This window comes from Oncorhynchus nerka, linkage group LG20 (genome assembly GCF_034236695.1).
Source record: "Oncorhynchus nerka isolate Pitt River linkage group LG20, Oner_Uvic_2.0, whole genome shotgun sequence".
In the NCBI taxonomy this organism is placed as follows: Eukaryota; Metazoa; Chordata; class Actinopteri; order Salmoniformes; family Salmonidae; genus Oncorhynchus; species Oncorhynchus nerka.
The window spans coordinates 80,751,425-80,763,898 of NC_088415.1; the positions used below are offsets into that span (position 1 = coordinate 80,751,425).

Here is a 12,474-nt window from a genome sequence, read left to right on the forward strand (position 1 = left end):
CCAGATTGCTAGTCTTGCTAATACCAGCCTCTCTACGTCCTGGACTTGATGGGTCTGCACATCAGCCAGGCTACCAGATTGCAACCAAAACATCAACACTCTGATAACTGTGTTCTTTCTGATTTTCTGATTAAATCTTCCTGCTCACACGCAAAGGGTGAATTTCTGAGGTGGTAACTTGAATTCTTTAGGACGGAAAGAGTTGAGTCAACATTTTGTCCACAGAAATCAGAGTGTTTTGGCTAAGAGCTTTGACCGATGACAAACATTCATGTGATAAACAGACAGGGCATATGTCTCAGTTTTGAAAGGCTAACCGGTCTTTAGCAGAGGAAAGAATATTCAGATTTTTTTCCTGACTACACTCCCAAAGCAAATGAAACATGGTATGGTACGAACTGAATATTACAGACAATATCCCTGTGTCTTTGGATGATGGTATTATGGTGGCGGTGTCATCCTTAACTTTGAGACTGTGTGTGGGATTGACATTGTTCTTTAGAGATGCCTCTGATCCCAGGAATAGTATTTTAGCAAATACACACCAATAGAGTACTCCTGTTCTGAAAATAGTTCTTAACCGCACCCTGTTTGGAAAGGTTACCAGGGGTTACTGTGATTGTCTGTTTGGATGGCTGTAGTTGTTGTTTCCTGATGAAGGGATAATGGATAAATGTGGGTTTCAGATGTAAGTAGGAATTCAAGCCAAAAAACACAGCTCTTCCCACATCAAGGATGCCCACAGGGCCTTCCTGACTTGGCATCACTTCTTTACTTTACCACAGCCCCCCTCACACACACAGGATATGCAGCTGTTTTCAATTGGTACAAGTAACCTCTCTTGAGCAGAGACTCATTGTAAAATATCTGAGATGCTTCATTTGAAATGTTTCACAAAAAGAGCAGTGCCATCCAACTTCTAATGTCATTTTTTTATATCATAAGATTACAACTGGCCCCACTGACAAGCGTGGAAATGAACTTCACTGTAACATCTGGTATCTTGCTGTTCTGCTATAAAAAGGAAGGAATGTAAACACCTCGCTTTCCCAGGGGTCATTGCAGATTGGGACCAGGCTGGCTTCCCCTGATATGACTCAATAGTTCCATAGCAGCAGATATTTAACAAATAATTGCAAAACAAGTGATCAAGTGATCAAATCTTATGATAACAAGGTGAGACACTTTCTGCCCCCCTCACTCCCTCTATCTGTCTCTCTCTCATATGGAGAAGGCACTCGTCTCCTGTGAGGCGGCATGAGAGTTGTTGAAGGACATCTCCACAGCTTGCTCTTCCCTTCTCCTTGTCCTTCCTCCAAATGCCTTGGCTGCTTTCAGTACATGTTTTCTAAAGGAGGACCCTAGGAAGGCGTAGAGTAGTGGGTTGAGACAGCAGTGGGTCAGAGCCAGGCTCTCAGTGACCTGCGCCGCCCGGTCCAGGGCCTTACTCACACCGCAGTGGGTCACCAGCGTGTAGGTAGAGTCCATCGCCCGGCATATCTTCACAGCGTTGTAGGGCAGCTGGGTGACCACGAACACCCCCACCACGACCAGTAACACCCGGATAGCGCTCAGCCTCCTCCCCCTACTCTCCACTGGGAGTCGCCCCAATGCACGCCCAACGTTAAAGTAACACCACGCCATCACCAGGAGCGGCACCAGGAATCCCAACAGCACCTCTACCATCTCTAGGCAGGCCTTGACCTCCTGGGCCAGACTGGGCGGGTAGACAGCCAAACAGACCCTTCTCCCGGAGGTCTTGCTCACCGTGGAGAACAGCAGGTCTGGAAGACCCAGGAGGAAAGCCACAGCCCACACCCCCAGGCAGAACTTTCCATAGTGAGCCCGGGTGAAGACCCTGCCTAACCTTCCCTGGTTCCTTCCCTCCGCTCTAATAGATGCTAGGTAGCGGTCCATGCTAACACAGGCAAGCAGCAGCATGCAGCAGGTGAAGTTGATGGTGTAGCAGGCAGAGACTAGCTTACAGAGAGGCAGGCCCAGCTCCCAGCCCCGCGCCGCGTCTGCAGCCCAAAAGGGCAGGGTTAGGAGGAGGAGGAGGTCGGCTACGGCCAGGTGGACTAGGAAGGCGTCCATCATGGTCCTCCTCAGACGTTTATGGTAGGCGTAGACAGATAGCACCAGGGAGTTCCCGGCTAGCCCAACTGCCACACAGACTGAGTACATCACAGGGAGGAAGAGTCCAGCGAAGGAGCGCACGTCAGCCTTCTCACACACAGTGTGGTAGTCCTCATAGCTGTAGTTCAGGGTTAGGTTGTCATAGTAATCGTAGTCCTCGACCAGATCCATGGTGGAGGGATATCTGTATCTGTAGGACAGAGCAGGAGGATTAGGATGGTGTACTGAGAGTCAGTAGTCTGTGCAGCAAATTCAAATTGAATCAAACTTGATTGAAAGTGAAAGTAAAATAGAAGGAATGTAAAAACCTCAATGTCCCCAGGTCATTGTTATCCACAGTTGGTGTCACACCCAAGGGTTGGTGTAGAAACAAAATGTGGTTTTGAGCTACAGAGTCGAGCATGAATCTACTAGTGATTTCGTGTTAGATCCTTTCTGATTACTGAAATGCTTTTCCCACAGGTGTAGGATCTTATTGTGATCATTTTTTTCCTGCTGAAAATGTTCCTGCAAATGTCGATGAGCTTCATGATTTAAAGAAATTCACAAAAGGCCACACTAACACACAGTTGTATTAACATTATTGCACCTTTCATGTAGCCAGTGCTTGACTTGGACTGATCTACTTTTGATCTAATATTCCTGCCCAAGACAACCACTGAATGTAGCCTAACCACAGATCAAGCAACAATATGGACTAAGCAAGATTATTTTGCTGCGACAGTACCTGGTCAAATAAGATCCAACGCTTTTAGTTAACTGGACTAAATAGTGCACTTTTTTCAATTGCACCTTTTATTGAAAGTGTATTTAAATGTAAATGGACTTCACAGCAAAACAGACAGAGTAAAATCAAATTTAAGGCATAAAATAACAAGAATTACAACAAGCAGAGAGTGAGCATATGAAGACCAGAGACAGAGTGTTGAGCCACAGGCACTTTCCTATCTCCCTGCGTTTCCCTCCGCTTTGATCAAAAACATGATCGCTATGTGGTCTCTGAGCCAGTACACACACACGCAGGCACACACGCACACACACACACATTCCACAGGTCCAGATGGAGATGCTATTTGAATTCCATTAGTGCAATCCATCCCATCTCTTTTTGTTGAGTCTTTGACCTCGTAAGGTTGGTGATAACATTGGGGGCAGTAAATTGTGTGAATGGAATCTACCTAGTTACTCATACAGGCAGAAAGGTGGGGTTCAACTCCTGGGTCTCATGGATATTCACATGCATATACAGCACACTATAGGGGGAGTTAAAATAAATAGAAACAGAAATGTCATAGGAAACCTGTAATATCGGTTTCATTCAGTAGGGTATGTGAGTGTAATGCCCATCCCAAACTTTCTCACCGGTGCTAGACCAATAATGACTGACACTAAAAAGAAAGAAAGCCTATGCAAAGACAGCCCCCTGAGAAAAAAAATAAAGCCTACACGTTCACCTGAATTTAAACTTTGCATTTGGAAACAACATATTATGCCCTGGACAAGCTGTCTTTCTTACTTTATACTGTATCGCAAAATGTACCGCTCTCACCACATTCAACAATATATTAATCTGTAGACAGATGCTTTGGCTTGCTAAGGAACATATTAACCACTAACCAGCTTCACAATGTCACTGCCAGGAACACTTTTTCCACAAATCAGCCAATCCTTCAAAAATAAATAAGCCTTACCTCCTTTGCTTGTCTCCTCTCCTGCAGTAAGCTAATGGTCACCTACTGCTCCGGATCCTCCTTTTGGGATCTCAGACTCATAGCACATAACAAGGAGGGTGTTACTTTTTGAGAGAGAGAGAGAGAGAGAGAGAGAGGGAGGGGGGCTAAGAGAGTAAGGGGGAGAGAGGTTGACAGAGACAGAGAGAGAGGGGGAAAGAGAGAGAGAGAGAGAGAGGATGAAGGGGAGGGAGAGAGAGAGACGGAGGATGAGGGGGAGAGAGAGAGAGAGAGAGAGACAGAGGATGAGGGGGGGGGGGTAGAAAGACAGAGAATGAGGGGAGAGAGAGAGAGAGACAGAGGATGGGAGAGAGAGAGAGAGAGAGACAGAGGATGAAGGTGGAGAGAGAGACAGATACAGAGGATGAAGGTGGAGAGAGAGACAGATTTGGCCAGTAGATAGCAGATAGCAATACTGGGTGATTTGAAAAGTCATAGTCAATCGATTAATAATATAATTATTTTACAAATTGACATCATTTGAATCAATTGTACCTGGGGATGTATTTCAAGGCCTACCTCCAAACTCAGTCCCTCTTTGCTTGACATCATGGGAAAATCAAAAGAAATCAACCAAGACCTCAAAAAAGATTTGTAGACCTCCACAAGTCTGGTTCATCCTTGGGAGCAATTTCCAAACGCCTGAAGGTACCACGTTCATCTGTACAAACAATAGTACGCAAGTACAAACACCATGGGACTACGCAGCCATCATACCGTTCAGGAAGGAGACGCGTTCTGTCTCCTAGAGATGTACGTACTTTGGTGCGAAAAGTGCAAATCAATCCCAGAACAACAGCAAAGGACCTTGTGAAGATGCTGGAGGAAACAGGTACAAAAGTATCTATATCCACAGTAAAACGAGATCTATATCAACATAACCTGAAAGGCCGCTCAGCAAAGAAGAAGTCACTGCTCCAAAACCGCCATAAGAAAGCAAGACTACGGTTTGCAACTGCACATGGGGACAAAGAAAAAGGGGGTGGCTTGCAAGCCGAAGAACACCATCCCAGCCGTGAAGCACGGGGGTGGCAGCATCATGTTGTGGGGGTGCTTTGCTGCAGGAGGGACTGGTGCACTTCACAAAATAGATGGCCTCATGAGGGAGGAAAATTATGTGGATATATTGAAGTAACATCTCAAGACATCAGTCAGGAAATTAAAGCTTGGTCGCAAATGGATCTTCCAAATGGACAATGACCCCAAGCACACTTCCAAAGTTGCATACTTTCAAAGGACAACAAAATCAAGGTATTGGAGTGACCATTACAAAGCCCTGACCTCAATCCTATAGAACATTTGTGGGCAGAACTGAAAAAGCATGTGCGAGCAAGGCGGCCTACACACCTGACTCAGTTACACCTTCTCTGTCAGGAGGAATGGGCCAAAATTCACCCAACTCATTGTGGGAAGCTTGTGGAAGGCTACCCGAAACGCTTGACCCAAGTTAAACAACTTAAAGGCAATGCTACAAAATACTAATTGAGTGTATGTAAACTTCTGACCCACTGAGGATGTGATGATAGAATTAAAAGCTGAAATAAATCATTCTCTCTACTATTATTCTGACATTTCACATTCTTAAGATAAAGTGGTGATCCTAACTGACCTACGACAGGGAATCTTTACAAGGATTAAACGTCAGGAATTGTGACACAGTTGAAGTTTACATACACCTTAGCCAAATACCTTTAAACTCAGTTTTCACAATTCCTGACATTTAAGTAATTCTGCAAGAAAATGTGGCAAATAAATTAACTGGTTGTCATGTATACAAAGTGTTATGTTTGGGGCAAATCCCACACATCATATCTACAAGTAACACTCTTCATATTTTCAGGAAAGGTGGTGGCTGCATCATGTTATGGGTATGCTTTTGTCATCGGCAAGGGAGTTTTTAGGATAAAAATAAATGGAATAAAGGTTAAAAGCATGTGCAAAATCCTAGAAGAAAACAGACACTGGAAGGCAAATTCACCTTTCAGGTGTCAGGCTTAGAAGAGTGATGGGTGTGGAGTCAGGCACCATTTATTCCGGACCAACAGCAAACAAAAAGAGGGTAACGCCGAACACAGGCGTAAAACACTAAATGTACAACACCGGTATACACGCTGTAAGCAGACATAAATGAAAAGGACACTCCTGAACCAAAAACAGCAAACAAGCCCACACACACACAGGCGGGCCAACTGAACTTTAATAACCCAACCCAAACCCCCAAACAAGGGGTATGAATACTTTCTGAAGGCACTGTAAATAAGGGAAATAACTAAATACAAAAATATTGTCTATGTCACCTTTTTTACGTAGCAAAACAAAAAAAGTCAAATCCATACCGAGTTGGGCCTCCAGTTCAATAAGAAACTGAGTAATAATCGAGTGTAGAAAGACATTTCACATTGCATGTTGGAGGAAGACATTGCCTCAGTGAGCATCAATGCTACCAGACGTAACTACAGACATCCTGGTCTAGATACAGTCACACTGTATCAACAATCATCTCTAACTGTGTCCGTATCCATACTGAACACTATTATCACATATGACTATTAGTAGTGTTAAATAGCAAATGTATCTAAAGAAATAGAAAACACTGGCATCAATGCAATTTGATTCAGTTGTGGAAACCACTTCAGTCATCCAAAAAGACAATGCAAAGATGCACCAAAAGAAGTGCAATGGAAGGCTGGTTAGCCAACAACAACCCCATAAGATGCACTGCACAACATAGGGGCTTCCACTCAGGCACTAACTGTATATCTGTCCATCTTCCTCTAGAATGTAACAGAGTTTTCCTTCACCTGACCATCAAATATTACGGTCTGTGCACTTGATGTATTCCCCTCACATGAATGATAAACTTCACTCACGGCCCCCATTTGAGCATTGTGACTCCTGGTTTTAATAGAAGGCACTCCATTTTGGTCTATGACAATTCAGACCAATAATTGTCTTACAGCAGATCAAATCATCATCCTATGGCAGATGCATTCAGCTTCTACATTCTTCATCATTCACATTTGGACAGATAGAAATGGCTGGCAGAGTCATAGCTAGAGAGGACTGGTGGATGGGAAGAATATGCCATAATAGCTGGCTAATATCTAGGGGTTGAGGACATGTCACGTGTTCAGGGTTGATACCAACGAGATATGACTAGGAGTGCAACCATTCTCTTCAGAATAGGCAGTGCACTATGAACTGAGAAGAACCTCCACTAAGTTAGGGAAAAGTAAAGAAACACCCTGCTGATTGCACAAACAATTATCAATAATTTAGGATCTGGACGTCAAACAGATCACAGACTCCTTCATTGTCGTCCAGGTTGAAGTTGTAGTCCACCCCTGCATTGGGAGACAGCCACAGCAGAGGGAACACTAACACAAAAATATTCATATTGGGGGTCTTTGGAGAGACAATATTGAGAACAGCTTGATATGATATTTAGGCTCTCAGCTCTAATGCTTATCATCATATTATCTTTAGACTCTCAGCTCTAATGCATACCATCATATGATATTTAGACTCTCAGCTCTAATGCATACCATCATATTATCTTTAGACTCTCAGCTCTAATGCTTATCATCATATTATCTTTAGACTCTCAGCTCTAATGCTTATCATCATATTATCTTTAGACTCTCAGCTCTAATGCATACCATCATATTATCTTTAGACTCTCAGCTCTAATGCTTATCATCATATTATCTTTAGACTCTCAGCTCTAATGCATACCATCATATGATATTTAGACTCTCAGCTCTAATGCATACCATCATATTATCTTTAGACTCTCAGCTCTAATGCATACCATCATATGATATTTAGACTCTCAGCTCTAATCAAATCAAATCAAATGTATTGGTCACATACATATGGTTAGCAGATGTTATTAAGTGTAGCAAAATGCTTGTGCTTCTAGTTCTGACAGTGCAGCAATATCAACAAGTAACCTAACAATTCCACAACTGCCTAATACACACAAATCTAAGTAAAGGGATAGAATAAGAATATGTACATATAAATATATGGATGAGCAATGACCGAGCGGCATAGGCAAAATCCATTAGATGGTATAAAATACATTATATACATATGGGATGAGTAATGCAAGATATGTAAACATCATTATTAAAGTGCCATTAATAAAGTGACTAGTTAACACTAGTACTTTATTAATGGCACTTTTAAAAAAAAAGAAAAGTGGCCAACGATTTCAAGTCTGTATGTAGGCAGCAGCCTCTCTGTGTTAGTGATGTTTAACAGTCTGATGGCCTTGAGATAGAAGCTATTTTTCAGTCTCGCGGTCCCAGCTTTGATGCACTTGTACTGACCTCACCTTCTGGATGGTAGCGTAGTGAACAGGCAGTGGCTCGGTGGTTGTTGTCCTTGATGATATTTTTGGCCTTCCTGTGACATCGGGTGGTGTAGGAGTCCTGGAGGGCAGGTAGTTTGCCCCCAGGGATGTGTTGTGCAGACCGCACCACCCTCTGGAGAGCCCTGTGGTTGTGGGCGGTGCAGTTGCCGTACAGCCCGATAGGATGCTATCAATTGTGCATCTGTAAAAGTTTGTGAGGGTTTTAGGTGACAAGCCAAATTTCTTCAGCCTCCTGAGGTTGAAGAGGAGCTGTTGCGCCTTCTTCACCACACTGCCTGTGTGGGTGGACCATTTCAGTTTGTCCGTGATGTGTACGCCGAGGAACTTAAAGCGTTCCACCTTCTCCATTGCTGTCCCATTGATGTGGATAGGTGGGTGCTCCCTCTGCTGCTCCCTCTGGAGTCCATGATCATCTCCTTTGCTTTGTTGATGTTGAGTGAGAGGTTATTTTCCTGACACCACACTCCGAGTGCCCTCACTTCCTCCCTATAGGCTGTCTTGTTGTTGTTGGTGATCAAGCCTACTACTGTTGTGTCGTCTGCAAACTTGATGATCGAGTTGGAGGCGTGCATAGCCACGTAGTCATGGGTGAACAGGGAGTACAGGAGGAGGCTGAGCACACCCTTGTGGGGTCCCAGTGTTGAGGATCAGCGAAGTGGAGATGTTGTTTCCTAGCTTTACCACCTGGGGGCGGCCCTTCGGGAAGTCCAGAACCCAATTGTACAGGTCGGGGTTGAAACCCAGGGCCTCAAGCTTAATGATGAGCTTGGAGGATAGTATGGTGTTGAATGCTGAGCTGTAGTCAATAAACAGACTTCTTACATAGGTATTGCTCTTGTCCAGTGGGATAGGGCACACTTACTTATCTTTAGACTCTCAGCTCTAATGCTTACCATCATATGACATCAGCTCATCTATTAGGTCAGCCACACCTAAAGGACACAGAAAACATCTCTCTGTAAGAACACCACACAGGGAGTAACCCTGTTTTACTACATGGACAGCCCTCAGCTCCCTCCCAAACCCAAGAGTTGGCCTCCCTCCAAGTTCCAGACGCCCATCCTCATCCTCCAACCCTCCACCGCCTCCTTCATTTGGTCTCAGATGTCGGTTCATTTCAGCAGGCTGCCCACTTCCCCTCCCCCATTGAACCCACTCTCTCCTCCTTCAGCTGGTCTCCTGTATTGAGCTTCAGCAGGCAGCCAACTTCCCCTTCTCCCCCTCAAACCCTAATCCATCCTTCACATTCTCTCTCCTCCTTCAGCTGGTCTCCTGTATTGAGCTTCAGAACTTCCTCTCCCCTTTAACCTCCCTCCCTCCCTCACCCTCTCTCTCCTCCTTAATCTCCATTTCAAGCATGGACTGGAGCTCCTGGCCTGAGTGTCCTCCCAGAACCCCTTGCTAGTGCTGGACAACCGTTGCAATGCCGACTAACAACTGCTGTGTCGCAGTGGAAGAGGGACAAAAGGAGTTAACAGTAGCCTGACAACTATGAGCATAGAGAAATGCTGCAGACTTGACATTGTTCCAATTCTGTCAACCACTCATTGATTTTAGATACGATAACAACGATCATCTTACCCTCTTTTAAAAAAGTCCCTTCATTCCTTAGATTACTACACGCTAAGATACCACCACCATTCACTTGTAGAATATCACAGTCATTATTACAAATGACAGTGAACTCTGAGTGAATGGCCTAGTAGTCCTTACCCATGTGTATGTCTGGTGGGGTGGAGGAGGGTGTAAGATCCTCATTGTGCCTCTGCAGTGGCGCCATCCTGTGGTCAGAGATGTGGTGTGTCAAAGGGCTGGGGGACAGGGTAGAGACCGAGGGGAGGGGGAACCTCTGCAGGCCAAAACAGCTTCATTGTGTTTACATGGTTTTTCTTATTTTCCCTCCAATGTATTGCGACTGTTCAGTTTTCATCTAGATTAGTTTTCTCAGTAAAGTCCATTAAAAGGTCGATTCAGGTGTCTGTCAGTATCGTCTAGTCTGTCGTGTCCATTGACAGGCTGCAGACAGATTGGCAGTGAGACAGAAGGGGAGGATCTATGACATCACCAACGTGCTGGAGGGAATGGGGCTCATCGAGAAGAAAACCAAGAACATCATTCAGTGGAGGTGAGTCAAGCGGCTGCCTGTTGTCATCAGGCTTAATGAAGTCACTGGATGGTGTTCATTTCCATGCAACACATCCGAATGCCCTATGCACACACACTCCCATTCAAACCCCTTCCATCATGTCCCAGAGGGGAGAACTTGGGCTGCCAGACAGCGGAGGTGGTGGAGCAGGTAGAGGTCCTGAAGGCCTAGCTGTGTGAGCTGGAGGAGCAAGAGAAGAAGCTGGACAGCCAGAAGACCTGGCTGGAGCAGAGGATCAAACACATGAACGACGACTCCATCGCCAGCAGATATCCTTCAGCATAGCGCTTCCTCGCACTGTGGGGGAGGTGAAGTAATGTCAAATCAAATCAAAATCAAATCAAATTTACATCAGCTGATATCTCAAAGTGCTGTACAGAAACCCAGCCTGAAACCCCAAACAGCAAGCAGTGCAGGTGTAGAAGCACGGTGGCTAGGAAAAACTCCCTAGAAAGGCCAAAACCTAGGAAGAAACCTAGAGAGGAACCAGGCTATGAGGGGTGGCCAGTCCTCTTCTGGCTGTGCTGGGTGAGATTATAACAGAACATGGCCAAGATGTTAAAATGTTCATAAATGACCAGCATGGTCAAATAATAATAATCACTGTAGTTGTCGAGGGTAAAACAAGTCAGCACCTCAGGAGTAAATATCAGTTGGCTTTTCATAGCCGATCATTAAGAGTATCTCTACCGCTCCTGCTGTCTCTAGAGAGTTGAAAACAGCAGGTCTGGGACAGATAGCATGTCCGGTGAACAGGTCAGGGTTCCATAGCCGCAGGCAGAACAGTTGAAACTGGAGCAGCAGCACGGCCAGGTGGACTGGGGACAGCAAGGAGTCATCATGCCAGGTAGTCCTGAGGCATGGTCCTAGGGCTCAGGTCCTCCGAGAGAGAGAAAGAAAGAGAGAAAGAGAGAATTAGAGAGAGCATACTCAAATTCACACGGGACACCGAATAAGACAGGAGAAGTACTCCAGATATAACAGACTGACCCTAGCCCCACGACACATAAACTACTGCAGCATAAATACTGGAGGCTGAAACAGGAGGGGTCAGGAGACACGAGTATAGCCCACAAAGATCTCCGCCACGGCACAACCCAAGGGGGGGCGCCAACCCGGACAGGAAGATCACACCATTTTTTTTGGGCTGCCCAAAGATGTAAATTAGCTATTTATACACAGAAGTGCCAGATTTTAACTGCTTTTCACACACACAGGGGAGGAATCAAAAAGATCAGTACAGGAATACTTTGTATTTTGGTCATTATCAGTAAAATAATTCGCAGAGCAGGCCAACTTACCCGACTGCCATTAATGCAATACATTGTCTGTCTTTCACTTTAACAATGGGGAGGAACCAGAAATATCAGTTGTGCTGTACTGGAATTCTTTGCAGTTTGGTTGTTTTCACTTTTTTTAAAGGTTCCAACTCCCAGGACGCCTCTTCCCCCGAGGTAATCTGCGCATGTGTTAGTTTACATACAGTGGGGCAAAAAAGTACTTAGTCAGCCACCAATTGTGCAAGTTCTCCCACTTAAAAAGATGAGAGGCCTGTAATTCTCATCATAGGTACGCTTCAACTATGACAGACAAAATGAGGAAAAAAATCCAGAAAATCACATTGTAGGATTTTTTATGAATTAATTTGCAAATTATGGTGGAAAATAAGTATTTCGTCAATAACAAAAGTTATTGAACACATTATTTGGAATGAAATACCATATTAAATCAGTATTGATCAAACATTTTTTCAACCAGTTTATCTTGAAAGTGTTATTTATGTCAACAAAATCCAACACTTCTAGACCGCCTTCAGCTCTTTTGTTAAAAAGGACAGATTTATTTAGTTTGTGAGACTTAATTTTCCAGATGAAGTCAAGAAAGGTCTTATAGATCTCTTTACAAGTAGCTGGATTTACCACATAACGATAATGAGGGGTACACAAAACGAGACAGTCCCTCTGCTTTGGACAGAAGTACGCTCCCAAGTATAGAAAGATTTCTTTGTAGCCAATTATTAAATATATTTTTAGTTCTCTTAATTTTAGGAGAGAAATTCAAATATTGTCTGACTAAGTGGTTTT

At 44.3% G+C, this 12,474-nt stretch overlaps 1 protein-coding gene across 1 annotated transcript; it reads right to left on the reverse strand.

Annotated features, from left to right (window-relative positions):
- Positions 1-1,197: 1,197 nt before the first annotated feature.
- Positions 1,198-4,013, reverse strand: LOC115101811 (atypical chemokine receptor 4-like). The gene is made up of 2 exons (XM_029621285.2): positions 3,828-4,013; positions 1,198-2,326 (listed from the first exon to the last, which is right to left on the reverse strand). Exon 2 carries the CDS (start codon positions 2,305-2,307, stop codon positions 1,222-1,224), a length of 1,086 nt encoding a protein of 361 aa, XP_029477145.2. The 5' UTR covers positions 2,308-2,326; positions 3,828-4,013; the 3' UTR covers positions 1,198-1,221.
- Positions 4,014-12,474: the final 8,461 nt, after the last annotated feature.

Excerpts from the sequence above, each read along its gene's own strand:
- LOC115101811 (XM_029621285.2), bottom strand. The coding sequence starts at position 2,307 with ATGGATCTGGTCGAGGACTACGATTACTATGACAACCTAACCCTGAAC.